The sequence below is a fragment of the Eulemur rufifrons genome, chromosome 9 (genome assembly GCF_041146395.1).
Source record: "Eulemur rufifrons isolate Redbay chromosome 9, OSU_ERuf_1, whole genome shotgun sequence".
NCBI classification, from domain to species: domain Eukaryota; kingdom Metazoa; phylum Chordata; class Mammalia; order Primates; family Lemuridae; genus Eulemur; species Eulemur rufifrons.
Window position 1 is genome coordinate 23,399,923 of NC_090991.1, and position 19,302 is coordinate 23,419,224.

The following is a 19,302-nucleotide window of genomic DNA, read 5'->3' on the forward strand; positions in this document are numbered from 1 at the left end:
CATTCTATACATTTTATAGTTATTGCAGTTGTAGCACAACAATTTGGTGTTGCATTAATGTTTTTTAAATGAATTTTATATTCATAATGATAGTGAACATTATAAATATGATTTTATCAAAAACTATAAAGGACAGAGCTTTTTAATTTTAGCTATATGTTTGTGTTTGACCTGGAAAGAAATAAGGATTCTCTTTTCCTTTTAGTCTCTCACTTTAAACTCCTTGAGTTTGAAATGACTCCATTTAAATCTAGCAATGGGAATAAAATTAAATAATAGTTGCAAAGCTTTTGCAAAAGTAAAATGTGCCATGCTGGTGTAATATGGTATTATTTATTATCAAGGAGTCCTTTTGTGAAATAATATGGATTATTTATTATCAAGGAGTCCTTTTGTGAAATAAAGAGGGTTTTTTGTGGAAAACCCTCTTTAAGTCTTTTGCATATTAGTGCTTAACACTTGGGAAGTTTGGTTTGAAAGGCTTTTGATTACAACAAATGTATACTGTTACTGTTATAATTTGCATGTTGAGAATAGCCACTGTTGAAAGCACAGGAAATTTCATTCCCCCTTCCTATCTTTTGGCTCATCTCTTCCACACTTTACCATGGCAAATAAGGAAACTGGTTCTAGTTTTGAGTTTATATAAGGGATTTGCTTATAGATAGGCCTAAGAGAGTGTTCTTATGTTTTGGCTTTCTTAACATTTCTCAATTAGCTTTCCTGAGCTTTTCCCCTTCCCCCAGTAGCTCTCCAAACTTTCTACTTTCAATGCTAGTTCCTTGATATTCTGTGGTTCCTAGTTGCCATGGTGCCTAAGTAGTGAGTAGACAGAGAAGGTCATTATGGGATCTGCAACTTGGTACTGTTTTGCCGCGGGCAATAGTTTTATCTCTCCCTCTCTCACCCTTCCCTTCTTTCCATTCAGAAAACAGGAGCTGTCTGTGCCCATGTATGTATTTTAGTCTCTGGAGTTTATTCTATAAACTTAGCTAATTGTGGAAATGAAATTATGAGTGTTTTAAGTAGAGCTTAGGACAGCTGGTTGACAGTATTTATTACTTTTATTATTTCGAGTGTAATGCATACATTTTCCCCCTCCTCTCTTTCTGTTAGCATAAATTTATAAGTGAAGTTTGCATTTGTTGCCTTATATTTTTAAATTATAAGAAGTCATGTATGCTTATTACAGAAAAGTTAGAAATCCAAAAACTATAAAAAGGGAAATGAAAACAATCTAGAATACTATCATTCAGTGCTAACCACTATTAATATTTTATATATTTCTCTTCAGTGTTTTTTTTACCCTTTAAGGATAAATTTTATTAAAAATGTATATACCAATGATACTATAATAAATGAGTACACAGCTGTTTCCTGCTTTTTTCATGTAAAATACTTTCTCATATCATTAAAAATCCTTTTTAAACTTAGTTTTTTTAGCTTTTTATTTTGAAATAATTTTAGACTTACAGAAGAGTTGCAGAGGTAACACAGGGAGTTCCTATGTATCTTTTACTCAGTTTCCCCTAACATTAACATCTTCTATAAGCATAGTTAATTTATCTAGAGTTGCCAGATTTAGCAAATAAAAATACAGCGCATCCAGTTAATTTTGAATTTCAGATGTACAACAAATAATTTTTTAGTGTAAGTTGTTCCATGTATTGTATGAGACATACTTACATAAAAATTATTTGTTGTTTGCCTGAAATTCAGACTTATTTCAAAAATTTTTTTTATTGATACAAAATAGATATACATATTTTGGGGATACATGTGATAATTTTTTTGTGTTTTTGAGCCAGGGTCTCACTATGTTGCCTAGGCTTGTCACGATTTTCCTGCCTCAGCCTCTCAAGTAGCTGGGACTACAGGTACACACCACTGGGCCCAGCTAATATTTTTCTTTTTGTTTTCCTTCTGTTATTTTAGACTTATTTATTTATTTATTTATTTTAAGTATTTTTAGAGACAGGGTCTCACTTTGTCACCCAGGCTTGATTGAGTACAGTGGCATGATCATAGCTTACTGCAGCTTCGAATACCTGAGCTAGAACAGTACTCCCACCTCCTCCTCCAAGTAGCTAGGACTACAGGTGTGTGCCACCATGCTTGGCTAATTAAAAAAATTTTTTTTGTAGAGATGGGGTCTCACTATGTTGCCCAGGCTGGTCTTGAACTCTTGGTTTCAAGCGATCCTCTCACCTCAGTCTCCTGATTATCTGAGACTATAGGCACATACCACTGAGCCCAGCTAATTTTTTAATTATTATTTTGGAGACAGGGTCTTGTTTTTAACCTTTTAAAATCATATATATTTTGCTATTGCATTGTTTGAGCCCTTATATATTCTAGTTATTAATCCCTTGTCAGATGGTGGATAGACTGCAAATCCCCATTCTATGGGTTGTCTTTTCACTTTGTTGATTGTTTCCTTTGTTGTGCAAAAGCTTTTTAGCTTGATGTGGTTCTCTTTGTCTATTTTTGCTTTTGTTGCCTGTACTTTTAAGGTCTTACACAAAAAATTCTTTGCCCAGACCAACATCCTGGAGTAGTTCCCAATGTTTTCCTCTGTAGTGTAATAGTTTCAGGTCTTAGATTTAAGTCTTTAATCCATTTTGATATGATTTTTTTTATATGGTGAGGGATAGGGATCTAGTTTTATTCTTTTGTGTAAGGTTTTTCCAGTTTTCCCAGCACCATTTATCGAAGAGATTGCCCTTTCCCCATTGTATGTTCTTGGCACCTTTGTCAAAATGAGTTGGCTGTAAATGCATGGATTTATATTTGGGTCCTCTATTCTATTTCATTGGTCTATGTGTCTGTTTTCATGTCAGTACCATGCTGATTTGGTTACTATAGCTTTGTAGTATATTTTGAAGTCAGGTAGTATGATGCCTCCAGCTTTATTCTTTTTGTTCAAGATTGCTTTGGCTATTTGGGGTCCTTTGTGGTTCCATATAAATATTTTTTTGTTTGTTTTTTTGAAACAGAGTCTTACTCTGTTGCCCGGGCTAGAGTGCCATGGCATCAGCCTAGCTCACAGCAACCTCAAACGCCTGGGCTCAAGCAATCCTCCTGCCTCAGCCTCTCGAGGGGACTGTAGCTGGGACTACAGGCATGCGCCACCATGCCCGGCTAACTATATATATATATATATATATATATGTATACACACATACATATATATATTTTTTTAGTTGTCCATATAATTTCTTTCTATTTTTTAGTAGAGACGGGGGTCTCGCTCTTGCTCAGGCTGGTCTCGAACTCCTGAGCTCAATCGATCCGCCTGCCTTGGCCTCCCAGAGTGCTAGGATTACGGGCGTGAGCCACCGCGCCTGGCCGGTTCCATATAAATTTTACAATTGTTTTTTCTATTTCTTTGAAGAATGTCATTGGTATTTTGATAGAGGTTGCACCGAATCTGTAAATTGCTTTGGGTTAGTATTCTCATTTTAACAATATTCATTCTTTCAATCCATGAAGATGGAATATCTTTCCATTTTTTTGTGTACTCTTCAATTTCTGAAATTCCAATTTAAATGGGTGTGTTGTATTTTATCTGACAACTCTGAATTTATTAAAATTAAGTAGTTAACATTGGGTCAGTGCTTTCAAGTAAACTACAGACTTTCTTTGCTTTTCAGCTTCATCTCTACCCTTGCTAGTAGAGGTAAAACAGATACTTCTAATTCCTGAGGTTTTCCGGAGTGCTGAAGTAAAGTTATACTTGTTTCTAAGTGGCTTTCCCTACTTTATACTCTTTAGTTTCTGAGGTAGCTTACTTGACTATCCAGTTTCCATTTTCCAAAAAATTTTTTGACATCTTTTATCTGTTGGGGTCTCCTCTTCAATTTTCTTTGTTCTTATGGCTTTATGATTCTTTTATCATTTTATTGTCATTTTTGTGCAATTTTGTTAGGGAGCAGAAATAAACAAATGCTCAATATGCCACTTTGAACTGATAGTTTCATTCATTTAATCTGTTGCAGTTAGGCTTCTGTGTCTACCACTTCACTGAAACTGCACTTAGAATACTCATTCGTGACCTCCTAATGGCAGTGTGTGAGACTGTTCACTTTTGTTCATTCTTTTTCTTTTTCTTTTTCTTTCTTTTCTTTTCTTTCTTTCTTTTTTTTTTTTTTTTGAGACAGGGTCTTGCTCTATCGCCTGGGCTAGAATGCAGTGGCGTCATCATAGCTAACTGTAACCTCAAACTCCTGGGCTCAGATGATCCTCTTGGCATAGTCTCCCCAGTAGCTGGGACTATAGGCATACTTTTTGCTCATTCTTGAAACTGTTCCCTATGTTTTATGACACTTCTCTCCCAATCTCCTGACTTTCTGAGCCTTCTATCTCAGGTTCTTGAATAGCTTTGACTTTTTCACATATACCTTAATTGTTGGTCTTCTGCGAGTCTTTCTGGCTTCAGCCTTCTCTTCTCAGTATCCTGTTCCTTGTCCCATCTTAATTAACGGCACTCCCCTTTCTCTAGTCTTCCAAGCCAGAAATATGGGTGTTATGCTGAATTGCTTTTTCCTTCACCCCTCACATCTAACTATGTATTTTTATTGATGTTATCCCCCAGTGACTCCTGAATTCATCTCTTTTTTTCCTCATTGTCCTTGCCATTGCTCTCGCTCTTATTTTTTGTTTTGATTATGGCAACAGCATTTTAGCTATTCTCCAGTCTTTTTCCCCCTTCAGTATAAGCCCCACCTGGCCATTACTGGGATCTTTGTAAAAAATAAAGCGATCATCTTATGACACTACCTCAGTGGGTTTCTGTTATTCATTGAATATATTAGTGTCTAGACAAACATTGTGCCAGGTACTTAACATTATTTCTAATACTCACAACAGCTGTAATCATTATTATGATGGGCTTGAAGTGATCTGTTAGGGGTCCAATAAGGTCTCAGAGATGTTCGAACTTGGATTTGAAGGATGAACAGAAAAAGGACGGGCTAACAGAGATATGAGTATATGCAGTAGGAAGGGTAGAGATTGTGGGGTAGACAACATGTGCAGAGGTATTAGTGCAACATCTAGCATGTTCAGGCAATTGCAAGTAATTGAGTATTACTGGAATGTAAGGGGCACACCATGGTCAGTACAATAGAAGAAGAGGCCGTTAAGATAGAGGTCAGGTCATTAAAAGTTTCTATGTCACACTGTGATAATAAATACGTCTCTGTCCCTGGTTCCTGGCACACAGCTCCTAAAACCTTTGGAATCTCTTGAGTGATAAGTATCTTTTATGCTAATGAGATAACTGGGGGCTAGGGGCCCCTAGATATCTTCAGAATGGGGGCTGGTCACCAGAAAGACCATGGCATAGTTAGAGGGTTCAAACTCTCAGCTCCTCTACCCCTAGGGAGGAGGAGTAAAGGACCATTCTAGCAAATTATCAAACCTCAGGAAGGGGTTGTGGGAACTCCCGATTTATAGGTAGTTGGTCAGAAGTGCAGGTGGCTGGGATTTAGAACTGTTATCTGAACTGGGGGTTAGTCTGTACTGGGGGTTAGTCTGTGGGACCAAGCACTTAAACTGTGGGGTCTGTGCGAACTCTGGGTAGTGTCAGAATTGAATTGTGAGACTCCCAGTTGGTGTCCACAGAGTTGGAGAACTGGTTGTTGATGTGGAAAAAAACCCACACGTTTAGTGTCAGAAGTGTTGGAGTAAATACAGCTCAAACATCCTAAGACATCTGCAAAATGGAAAACAATATTTAGGTTTTCCCTTGCTGTGCAACAGAATCATATATGAAGCTTTACAAAAAATATGGATTCCTGAGGCCTGTCCTAGACTTATTAAATTACAGTCTCTGGTCATGGATCCCAGGAATTTTTAATGTTCTCCAAGTGAGTCAGGTATGAATCCTGAGCCAAGAAGCACTTTTTCAGAGTTTACAATATTGCCTAGCATATAGCAAAAGCTTAGTAAATGTTTGTTGCATAGAAATTAAAATTGTGCAAGTGGGTTTAGATCCAGTTGCACAAGAGTACATATAAGGGAAACGTATCTTAGGGAAATATCTATCTTTAAGTGGAAGGATGGAAAAGAAAAAGACAAAGGACACAGGAAGTTATCAGTAAGGTAGAAGGATAACCGAGAAAGCCAAGGAAAAGATAATTTCAAGGTGGTGGATGTGGCATACAGTGTTGGATAAAGAAGTAAAAGATAAAAGACTGAGAAAGCCAGGCATGGTAATATGCACCTATAGTTTCAGCTACTCAGGAGGCTGAGGTGGGAAGATCGCTTGAACCCAACAGTTCAAGACCAGCCTGAGCAACAAAGTGAGACCCCATCTCTACAAAGCAAAAAAGATAAAAGACTGAGAAAAAGCACTGGGGTTAATGAATAGTAGGAGGGTTTTGGGGCAAACAGCTTTAGTAGATGGCAGGAGATTAAGTATTAATAGTAAGTAAGTGGCAGAGTAGGAATTTCAATGATATTTTCTCTTAAGTTGATGGCAAAGAAGAAAATGGAATAGTTATTTGAGGGGATAGCAGTATCAAAAAAAGTTTTTAGTTGATTTTATTTGTTTTAAGAGTAGATTTTTAGCAAAGAATAATAGAGAAAGAATTAAAGATATTGGAGGGTTTGACCTTGAGCTGTTAGTGTCAAGTTGGGACCATCTCATGCCAGATATACTTTAGAATCATAGTCTCTCTCTTTTAAAAAAATTAATTAGTAATTAATTAAGAGATAGAGTCTCGCTATGTTGCTCAGGCTGGCCTTGAACCCCTGGGCTCAAGCAATCCTCCTGCCTCAGCCTTCTGAGTAGCTGGGACTACAGGTGCATACCACCATGCCTGGTAAGTCTCTTTTTAACTCTCTCAGGTTTCTAGCATGTGGGTGACACCGTTTGTTGAAATGAAAATGAAATTGTTGTAATAACCATAGCTTAATACCTGATATTTTTCTGAGTACTCTTTCTCCCAAGATTTATAGTTCTTATCTCAAAATGGCAATTTAATAATTCTTCACAAGTAAAAATACTAACCTCCTCTCCAGTAAAATCTAATGGCAGTCACAAAACTGGGACTCCATTAGTCTGGAAGACGTATAGGAGATCATCAATGAAAGATTCTTAAGAGTGTTCAGAATACGGAATTTGGATTTGAGTTCCAGGACACCCTAACCCACTAAATGCAAATAATTGCATCATGTCACTTCTACATTTTATTCCCCTTATATTTTTCATTTCGGCTCCCACCATCACTGACCTTGTGTAAGTGTTCATTATCTCCAGCCTGGTCTATTGCAGTGGGTTTCTAACTATTTTCTCTGACTTTAGTCTTTAACAGTTTCACATCTGTTCAAAAACATGTAATAAATTTCCTCTGCTTTCAGAGTAAAGCCTAAAATAGTAACAACCCCAACATTTACTGCCATTTATTGAGCATTTTCTGTGACTTAGGCACTAAGTACTTTCAATATTTATCTCAGGAACCAAACAACAGTCAGTTCTGTTGAGTAGGTATTAATTATCTTCATTTTACAGATGAGGATATAGGCTCAGAGAAATTATGTAATTTACCTACCTAATAAGTGATGGAGGCATTTGGTCATGGTACTTAAGTTCTTCCACAGTCTGGCCAATAAGACTAATTTTTCTAGTCTTGTTTCTCTATCCATGTACTCAGTGTTTTTTCCCCCTTTTCTTATTGCATTCACACTAGACAATTGCCTCTTCCCCAACATGCCCTATGCCTGGAGTTAGCTACGCTCCCAGCAAAACAGGTCCCAGGCAGGATCATTGCAAGAGATTTGAAAATAATAGAGACAAAGAAACAATAGAGACAGAGACAAAGTGTAGTTTAAAGTGATGGGGGAGTCAGGGGTCCTCCAGCATTCCTGTGAGCTGTGAGGCCCTGAGTGAAATCCCACATCAGTATTTATTGGTACAGCAATTAGTTGTAGTAGTTACAGATTTATGTGTATAGGTTATTTGTTTAGGTTTCAAGGCTCCCCCAAAATTTCTAGAGATCCTTTAATTCTATCTACATGAGCAAATAATTACAAAATTTTTCTAAGATAAATTTCTAAGCCCTAAGTTAAGAATAGATCTAGCTGTGTATACAAGTTAAAGATAAAATTGTCAATTAGCAGAAAAGCGAAATAGAAATATAGAGATCATATATTTCTTTATCTAGTTTCTCATTAACTGAGACATGTGGTCGGGAGTGAAGCAAGAACTGTCCTTGAGGCTAATTGGTTTCAGCTGCAGGTGTCTGTTGGGCTGGCATTCTTTGATCAGTCTTTAACCTGTGACCCTATGCCAAGCTCTGTCTAAACAAGCATCAGGCGCTGGCTTCCAGGTCTCGAGACAGGCGTCACCTTGCATTTGCCTCTGACAGGTGAGATGCCGCCTGTTGCTAGGCAGCTTCTGGTCTGTGAACTAACACGCTCACGGATTCCTTCAAGGCAAAGCCCTGCAAAACTCCTGAAACCTTTCATGTCTCTTAGCTCTATCTTCCAACACCCTATACTTTCCATCTTTGTGACTTTTGCTCATTCTGTTTATGTCTCAGTTTCTTTTTCTGTGTCTCTCTTTGCCATGTGTTCTTACTGAAATGCCATTTCCCCTGACCGTTGAAATTCCATTTATTCTTTGAGGTCATTACTCTTTAAGGACCTTCTCAAATGTTGCCTGTGCTGTGAAATTTTTCTTGTTCTTTCTCCTATTTTGTTTTCTGTTCTGGTAATTTGGCCTTCCATTTTCCACAACAATACTTTGATTCCTTCTCCATTGTCCTTAAACCAGCAGCTTCCTTTGTGCCATTCCCTGCCCCTTCTAGACACATATCTTTTTTTCTTTTTTTTGACACAGAATCTCACTCTGTTCCCAGGCTGGAGTGCAGTGGTGGGATTATAACTCACTGCAGCCTTGAACTCCTGGGTTCAAGCGCTCTTCCTGCCTCAGCCTCCTAAGTAGCTAGGACTATAAGTGTGTGCCACCATGCCCGGCTTTTTTTTTTTTTTTTTTTTTTTTTGATTTTTTATAGATAACGGGGTCTCACTATGTTACCCAGGCTGGTCTCAAACTCCTGACCTCAAGCAATCTTCCCATTCCAGCCTTCCAAAGAGCTGGGATTACAGGTGTGAGCCACTGTACCTGGCTTACAAATATTTTTAATTTATAACCTTGCCACGTATTTTGTTGAGAAAATAGAAACTGTCAGCCCTGAAATTCTTCTGATACCTCATCTTAAACTTACTTGTATCCGTACTCATATTCTCATTTTTCCTTCTTGTTACAAGCACTTCTCAGGATCCTCTCTCCTTTGGTCATCCTCTTCTCCTTTACATTTTATTTACTTATTTTTTTCTCCTCAAATTCCTTTTTACCATCCTTTATATTTGAAATACTCCTTTTTCTGCTAGATCATTCCTATTGGCACTCAGACATGCTCTGATCTCTCCCATCTTTATAAAACACTTCTCTGATGGCCATATTGCCTTAGGACTTATTGCCCTATCTCTCTGCTCCACTTCCTGGCCAAGATTTTCAGAATTGCCATCTCTACTTCCTCATCTCCCATTCATTCTTCAAGCTATTCCATTTTGGCCAACTATGCTACTGAAACTGCTCTTATAAAATCAGTAATGACTACTGTATTGCTAAATCCAGTGGATACTTTTCAGTTATCATCCTTCTGGGTTTCTCAACAGTTCTATTCAGGTGACTACATTTTCCTTAAAACGTAGGCTTTTCTTTTCTGCTAAAAACCACACTTTCTTGGCTTTCTTCCTACCTCCTTTGTACTTTTTCCAATCTCCTTCGAAAGCCTTTTCTCTTTCATATAACTTCTAAATGTTGGATTCTTTCACTCCTTGGTCCTAGACTTTCTTCTCTTTTTACTTGAGAGATATATATATATATATATATTTCATTCCTTTGCCACTGGTTATATGCCAATGACTCCCAAATTTATAGTATCTTTTCCATACCTATCATCTGACATCACTTTTTATGTTCATCTATTTATGTGACATTTTCACTTGAATATGCTGTAGGCATTGAACTCTTGATTTCCCTTATCCTCTTCATAAATTTGATCCTCCTCTAATCTTCCCCATCTCACTAAATAGCACCTCTAGTCACTCTGCTCAAGCCAAAAACCTGGGGAATCATATTTCAGCTCTGTTAATTTTATCTCCAATATTTATCTCCAATAATACATTCATTGCCATCACCTTAGTTCAAGCCTTAGTCCTTCAGCTCTTACTTGGACTACTAGAATGGTCATCTAACTGAATTCCCTGCCTATATTATACTCTTGCCTCCTGATTTCCTGCTGCATTTAGCATAAGATACAAAGTTCTTAACTTTGCTCATGAGACCCTGAACGGTGTGACTTCTGTCAACTTCCATTTGCTGACAGTGCTTCAATCATATTGGCTTTCTAGTTCCTCTGAAAAGATAGTAGGCTAATCTTTTTCCTATTTCAAGGCTACATGTACTGGTCCTTCTACCTGGAATTCTCTTTCACTCTCTTAGTGGTCACTTGAGGTCTTTATCCTTTAAGCTTTAGATGAAATGTCATTTCCTCAGAGAGACTTGCTATTATTTCTGCTTCCCCCCCCCCCACATCATGATAATATTTATCATAAATTGTAATATTTTTACTGGTATATTTATTTGCTTATCTCCATTAAACTGTAACATGAGGGTAGAGACAATATATCTTTTGTTTATAATTGTATATGCAGCACTTTCTACAACGTATAATAGTCATTCAGTAAATATTTGTTGACTAACTGGGAGAGAGATAAAGGTTGACCAGGGACAGTCACAAAAGGCAATAGCAGTAGCTTTTAAATTATACATATTATAATTTCTTCAATAGAATAGGATTATTCAGATTTTCTATTTTTTCCTGAGTGGAATGGAAAGTTGTTTTTCAAGGGACTTACCAATTTTATATAAAATTTTCAAATTTATTGGCATAAAGTTTATAATAATATACTCATTTCTTTTTCATGTCTGTGGGATTTATAGTAATCACTTCTTCCTCATTCCTGATACTGGCAATTAGCATTTTCTCATTTGTTCTTGATCAGTCTTAGTAAAATATTATCAATTTAATTAGACTTTTCAAAGAACTGACTTTTGGCTTTGTTGATAATCCTCTCTATTTCTGTATCTACTCATCAGTTCATCTTATTATGTTAACATCTCCCAAGTTTTGATGTGGTATATTTTCATTATCATTCATTTAAAATATTTTCCAATTTTCATTGTGACTTTTTTGACCCATAAATTATTTAAAAATGTATTGGTTAATTTCAGGACACTTGGGGATTTTATCTTTGTTATTGATTTTTAGTTTAATCCATTGTGTTCAGAGGATCCATGTGATTTCAGACCTTTGAAATTTTTTGATACTTTATGACTCAGTGTATTGCCTATTTTGATAAAGTTTCATAAATACTTGCAATGAATGTGTATTTTGCAGTTGTTGCTTACAGTGTGCTATATATGTCAGTTAAGTTTTCAATTATGGTATTTTTCTGTATCCTTGAGTTTTCTTTTCTACCTATTATTTTATCAGTTGCTGAAAAAGGAATATTAAAATATCCCACTATAAGAATCTTATAAATCAATAAGAGAAAAGACATTCAACACAATAGAAATATGGGGAAAAGATTTGAATAGGCACTTCAAAACAAGATATCCAAATGGCAAATAAGTATATGAAAAGGTGCTCAATATCATTAGTCATCAGGAATTTGTAAATTAAAATTACAATGAGTTAAACACTTATCCTAACCAAAAAAGCTAAAAAATTAAAAGACTGACATTATCAAGTGGTTGCAAGGATATGGGGCACATTGAACTCTCAGTCATCACTGATAGGAATGTGAATTGGTACAACCACTTTAGAAAACTATTTGGAGGTGACGCGCAGTGGCTCATACCTGTAATCCTAGCACTTGGGAGGCTGAGGAAATAATCTCTACAAAAAATAGAAAAATTAGCCGGGGGTGGTGCCACACACCTATAGTCTTAGCTACTTGGGAGGCTGAGGCAAGAGGATTACTTGAGCCCAGGAGTTCAAGACTGCAGTGAGCTGTGATGATGCCAGTGCACTCTACCCAAGGCAACAGAGCGAGATCCTGTCTCAAAAAAAATAAATAAATAAAATAAAAAAATTAGCCAGGTGTGGTGGCACACACCTGTACTCCCAGCTCCTGGGGAGTCTGAGGCAGGAGGATCACTTGAGCCCAGGAGTTTGAGGCTGCAGTGAGCTGTGATCACAGTGTTGCTCTCCAATCTGGGTGAGTGAGACACTGTTTCAACAAAAAGAAAAGAAAAAGAAAATTATTTGGCAGTATCTTTTAAAGCTAAACATACACACAACTCATAAATAAGCAATTCTGTTCCTGTGTATATACTCAAAAGAAATTGGTACATTTATCCATTATCAAGTACAAGGACAAGTATATTCAAAATTTATACACAACCCAAATATCCATCAATGGTAGGATAGATAAATAAATCATGGGACATTCAGAGAATGGAATTCTACACAGCAATGAAAATGAATAAACTGTTGCTATGTCACAACATGGATGAATTTTATACACATAATATTGATCAGAAGAAGCCAGAAATAAAAGTATATATAGTATAACACTATATATATGAAGTTCAAGAACAGATAAGAATGATTTATGGTTGTAAAGGTCAGAATAGTGCTTACCTTTGGGGAATGTGTTGACTGGGAAGGGAGCATAAGAAAGCCTTCTGGGACTATGAAAATATTCTGTCTCCTAATGGGATGATTGGTCCTGTGGGTATATATATGTGAGATTAATTGAGTTATGTACTTAAGATATTTGCACTCTATTATATGAAGTTGTGTCTCAAAAGTAAACAAAACAGATGGGACTTCACTGAGTGAGGAGATTGGCAAATCCTCAACCTAAAAAACAACTATAAAGTTTGACAAAATGGACAAAACAACCATTTTAGCACTCTTGAAATCAACCAAAAAGCATACAGTAATCGGAGAAAAAAAAAATTTTTTTATTTCAGCTTATTATGGGGGTATAAAAGTTCAGGTAATATATATTGCCCATGCCCCCCCAACCCCCTGAGTCTGAGCTTCAAGCATGTCCATTCCCCAGACAGTGCACATCACACTCATCATGTAGGTATACACCCATCCCCTCCCCCCACCCTGAGAAAATTTTTACTTGGAAAACTGCTGAAATTCTGTAAAAACAGTAGGAATCTGTGATGTTCTTACGTGGGACTGTTCCCATCCCTTCTTTCCCAGCTCATTTGTCATGGAAGTTTTGCCAATGTGGGTAGGTCACTGGCAGCTTTGATGCTACAATTGAAGGGAGCTTACCCGATTTGGGTGGTGGATGATGTCCATGCTTAATGGCATTGTTGGTGGAAGTGATTATCTTGGCAGTCGGCAAGTGGAGTAGGCCAATGACTTTGTTAGACTGAGGCCTGTTTGTGGTTGGGGGAAGCATTTTGCAGGCTGAGGCAGCATACACGCGCAGAATAGACATGCTAAGCCCCAGAAGAAAGTAAAAGCTAGGGCAGACTTGAAAATGTCCTGAAGTTTGAATGTGTTACCATACACTCCGCTCCCCCAGACCTATGAACAGAGTGCAAAGACCTTATTGGCTTCAGGTGTTTTAGCATAATTCCTATCTAATCATTGGTTGACATCTAAGCTCTGCAGACATAAGGGTGACTCCTGAGAGGCCAGGTTTAAACATAAAAACAAGAAATAAGAAGAAAAGGAGCTGAGACATCAGTGGCTATACTGTGGGGGAGACAGACTTCATAGATTTAGCCCAGGCAAACGATTAAGCCAAGAAACAAGCAAACTGTAGTAACAACAACAACCTTCATAAGTAAAAGAAATCAGAATCCTGAGTTGCTACAATAAATTGTTTAATATGTTCAATTTTCAATAAAAATCATAGGCCAGGCAAAGATAGAGGAAAGTGTGACCCATATTTATGGGAAAAAAAAAGTCAGTAGAAGCTATCTACAAGTGTTCCTTAGCAAAGTCTTCAAAACAGCTATTGTAAATGTATTCAAAGAAGTAAAGGAAAACACGTTTAAAGAATTTTTTAAAACCATGTCCACAATGAATCGATAAATAGAAATTCTCAAGAAGAGAGAAATGATTAAAAAAAAAATAGCAAATGAAACCAAACAGGATAACAGATGGCAAGTAAGCACATGAAAAAAATGTTTAATAGCTAATAGTTGTTAACTATTAGGAAAATTCAAATAGCTATTAGGAAGTTGCAAATTAAAATAACAATGAGATATCACTACACACCTATCAGAATGTCTAAAAAATAAAAAATAATGACAATAGCAAGTGTTTGTGAGCATGCAGAGAAATTAGATCATTTTTACATTGCTGGTGAGAATATAAAATGATATAGCTACTCTGAAAATAATTTGGCACTCTTATAAAACTAAACACTCACCATATGATCTAGTAATTTCATTCCTACTTATATGCTGAAGAGAAAGGAAAGAATATGTTCACATAAAAACTTGTTCATGAATGTTTGTGACATTATTCGTAATAGCCACAACGTGGAAACAACCCAGTGTCCATCAACTAATGATGTAAAAATAAAATGTTGTATATCCATACAATGAAATATTATTCAACCATAAAAGGGATTAAAATACTGACACATGATACAATTTTGAAAAAATTATGTTAAAGCAAAGAAGCCAGGCACAAAAGACCACGTATTTCCATTTATGCAATGTCTGTAATAAATAAATCTATAAAGACAGTAGATTAGTGGTTGACTAGGACTGGGGAAGGTGCTGGGGAATTGAGGAGTGACTGATACTGGGTACAGGATTTCTTTGGGGGACAAGAAAAATGTTCTAAAAATGATTGTGATGATGGCTCACAACTCTGTGAATATACTAAAAACCATTGAATTGTACCCTTTAAATGGGTGAGATGTATAGTATGTGAGTTGTATCTCAACAAAGTTGTTAACAAAAATTTTCAAATGAGTTTAGCAAGATCACTGGCTATAATATCTATATACAAAGGTTAATCATATTTCTATATGCCAGCTAGAAACAAGCAACCCAAAAATGAAAGTAAGAAAATAATTTTATTCACAATGTATCAAAAAGAATAAAATAGTAATAAACGTATAATAACAAAAAAGGTGCAAGACTTATACACTAAAAATTATAGAACATTACTGACAGAAGTAGGATATAAATAAATGGAGAGGCAGTTCATGTTCATTGATTGAAAGACTCAATATTGTCAAGATGGCAATTCTCCCTAAATCTGTAAATTCACAGTACATATTAAAATCCTGGCAGCCTTTTTTTTTTTTTTTTTTTTGCTTTCTGGAATTAGACAAGCTGATATTGAAATTTAAATGGAAACCCAGAGGACCTAGAATAGCCAAACAATTTTGAAAAAGGAGAGCAAAGTTAGAAGACATATACCACCTGATTTCAAAAGCCACAGGTATCAAGACTGTGTGATATTGCTTCAAGGCTAGGCTTATAGATCAATGGAACAAAATTTAGAGTCCACAAAGAAACGTTTAAATATGTGATCATCCTTGATCCAGGATTTCTCTGCTCGTAAAAGCCGTAATGTAAAACAGTCTCTCACAGTGTGTGCTGCAGTATAACTCAGACTGATTGCAGTAAAGCCAGCAAATGCATCACTGTCTGCTGGATAAACTGCTACGTCATCCTTGGTGTTTGGCATGTTACAGTGCTGGGATCAATGTGGGCTTCTGGTTGGATTTTGTGCCAGGTATGTGTCTACCTTGGACACTCTCTATTCATGTTAGATTAAAATGGGGATGCTCTGATTTTGGAGAAATAGATGGAGCTTTTTATTTCTTGTGTTCTAGTATTACAGAAAAATTGGAGCAGCATCCATAAAGGAGTAGGAACTCTATCTTTGGTTTTGGATCTGGGTATGTGGTGTTACTATTTGGTTGTAGTAGAAAGATCCCTTTGGTGAAAGACAGCATAAAGTTTATTACTGAGTGTGTCTCTTTAGTATTTTTTTCTGATATACTTGAGTGCAAAGTGGCCTGCCTTATTCTACACTCAGTGCTTTATTTACATTTTGAATGGTGAACTTTGTATAACAAGTTTCTTTTGGAAACAGCCTACATCTGTAGACACCTAGGTGTGTGTAAAATCGAGCAGCTTCTACATCTGTGGCTGCTGTAATTGTCCTGAACAAAGATTCCAGTGCTCTGTTTTTGAGACATGTTACTCTGAAGAGATGTAAAGAGAGAAGGCTCCTCTGTGTCAGCTTGGTTCTTTAAAGGAAAAAGTAAACTTGACTAACTTAACAGACATTGGCACAATATGGAAGGGATGAAAAGTACAGACCAGAGAACAACCCAGGAATTCCATTTTTTATTATGCTGGTTGTCATGTTGAATGGCTTGATTGAGTTTTTTCAACTTCGGTTACCTGAATGTCCTAAGATCAAGATTAAAAAAAAAAAATACAGAGAATGCCATGTGAAGGATTTGTTTGTCTTAATCATTTATCTGCTATCTGATCATTTGTCTTCTAAATATTTATGCTCCAGGTCATTTGTATACTTCTACTTTGGAAGGGTTTTCTAGAAGGTTAGTAGGTTCTCAGCATGGTTGGCATCTGATTATTAACTATTTCTAGCCAGCATTTTTTTTTTTTTTTTTTTAGAGATGGGGTTTCCTTGTGTTGCCCAGGCTAGACTCAAACTCCTGGGCTCAAAGGATCTTCCTGCCTCAGCCTCCCAAGAAGCTGGAGTACTGGCACATGCCACTGTTCCTGGCTTCTCTATCCAGCATTTTGATGGGAAACTTTTTCTTATGGCGCATGATTCAGGTTAGATATGATTCAGATAAGTTATTCCAGTCCTGAGGACTTGTGCCAGGAAGTTGTCATTCTATAGATTCTAAACCTTTAGAGTCTTTTGCCATTTTGTTTTCTCTCAATAGAAGGGAGAAATATCATGGCATCTATGTAATTAAAAGCTAAAACAAGGAGATGTTACTGTATAATATTCAGCCATTTTTTATTTCTTAAGGATCTGTCTGTGGCAAATTTACTTTCATAGTAACATATATATCCTAGTAGTCTTTCTAGGCAGGATTTTTTTTTCCTGCTTAAACTAGGTTAGACCTCCAAAATATTTGCCTGGGTCTCTTTTCCTTTTAAGAATTTTATCCACGTCTTTTCGATATCCCTTTTATACCACTTCCATTCTCATTCTCAAGCTTTGGTGAATAAAATTTAGTTTAGGTGTATTTGGCCTGAAAATTTATGGCTCCCACTTTATTCAGAGTTACTTAATAGAGACATGTTCCCTTTCTACTTGCTTTCTTTCCCCCTTGACCTGCTTTCTGCCGTCTTGCAGTCTGATAATCAGTATTATTTGTTTTGATTGGGTCTCAGAAATTACCTATTTAGGCTGTGCTATCCTCCTCCCTCTGGATTTCATGACCCCATTATTTTCTGGCTTAGTTGTCCTGATAAACTTTGTCTTCTTTTTGCCCTGGGCCTTCCCTGTCATGTGCTCCTGGCAGCCAGGAGAGGCAGTGGAGCTTTTCTCTGGTGACTGTCAGAAGAAAGTGACTGTTGTTGAAGCATGTTTGCTACAGCTAAAGCAGAGCTACTAAGACCTATTTTCTAGCTATGCATGCTTTGACACTTCTCCTTCTCTTCTCAGTCCTTCTGGGAAACCACCTAACTCTGTGTTTAAACCAAGTGTAGGGGAAAGATGCAAAAAGGGAGAAGGTGGGAAAATGTGGAAACCAGGGACAAAGTAAACGCAAAAAAAAAAGACTGTGGTTTGGGGCCATCAGGAATACTCTAGTCTGACTGAAGCAGGGCCAAGAAGTAGGCATAGTATCTCTTGTCCCCCTGGGTTTTAAGCAGCTGCAATAGGCAGAGGAACTGTGGCTTGTGTTTACAACACTGAAATCTGAAGAAAAAGCTTCAATTCCTTGGCCATCTTGATATGGAGGGTTCTCTAGAGGAAAATAAGGAGGTAAGATATTACATGCTTCAAAGGTAAGTTTTAGGGTGACATTTAGGGCAATATATGCCTTCTTTTCTTTTTCTTTTTCTTTTTTTTTTTTTTTAAGAGATAGAGTCTCACTCTGTCACACAGGCTGGAGTGCAGTGGTGTGATCATAGGTCACTGTAACCTCGAATTCTTGGGTTCGAGCATTCTTCCCATCTCAGCCTGAGTAGGTAGCCAGGATTACAGGTGCATGCCATCATGCTCAGCTAATTTTTGAAAACTTTTTTGTAGAGATGGGGGTCTTGCTATGTTGCCCAGGTTAGTCTTGAACTCTTGTCCTCAAGCAATCTCCCTGCCTCAGCCTCCCAAAATGTTAGGATTACTGGTATGAGCCACTGTGCCCCACCTATACCTTTAAAAAACAGTAAAGCACTGATAGCGAAGCCCTGGAATTTATTTGATCTGATAATTTTTTTGTCTCTATTAAAAAAATGAAGGCTTTTTTTAAAAGGAAATGAATAAAAACTGGTATATTTGCTCCTGAATTTCTAAACTTTTATTTTACGTTCAGACTTTGAACAAAAGATACCGGAGCTCAAAAGTATAATCCCAGTACTTTGGATGGCCGAGGAAGGAGGATCACTTGAGGCCAGGAGTTCAAGACTAGCCTGGGCAACATAGCATGACCCTGTCTTTACGAAAAACAAAAAAATTAGCCAGGGGTGGTGGCATGCACCTGGAGTCCCAGCTACTTGAGAGGCTGAGCTGGGAGGATTGCTTGAGCCCAAGAGTTTGAGGTTTTAGTGAGCTATGATGAAAACACGGCACTCTAGCCTGGGTAACAGAGTGAGACCGCATCTCAAAAGAAAAAATAATTGTAACTGAGAAATAGGCAGATGTGGTGGCATGTGCAGTTTTTTCTGTATATACATGTATAAATATAATATCAAAAAATAAAAATATTTTATATGTAAGAAACACATGTGTGCATGTGTGTGTATATGTACGTATGTATGTAGTATCTGAATGCTTGTATTTTCATTGAAATTCATATGTTGAAACTTAATCACTAATGTATCAGGAGGTAGGGCCCTTAGGAAGTTGTAAGTCATTGCTGGGATTAGTGCCCTTATAAAAGAGGCTCCAGAGATCTGCTTTGCACCTTCCCCCATGTGAGGACACAGCGAGAACAGACCCCTAATTTGCCAGTGCCTTGATCTTCCCAGTCTCCAGAACTGTAAGAACTAACTTTCTGTTGTTTATAAGCCAC

General features: G+C 37.0%; 1 protein-coding gene across 2 annotated transcripts in view; it reads left to right on the top strand.

Annotated features, from left to right (window-relative positions):
• The window catches only part of ACACA (acetyl-CoA carboxylase alpha), a 233,382-nt gene that overhangs the window by 23,966 nt on the left and 190,114 nt on the right, over positions 1-19,302 (top strand). Inside the window, exon 1 of one of the 2 annotated variants that reach the window (XM_069482311.1) lies at positions 18,027-18,079. The exons of the other annotated variant lie outside the window; for it this stretch is intronic. Within the exon in view, the coding sequence (XP_069338412.1) occupies positions 18,027-18,079 (53 nt within the window). Of the gene's footprint in view, positions 1-18,026; positions 18,080-19,302 lie in introns of those variants that run through there. 2 annotated transcript variants of the gene reach the window in all.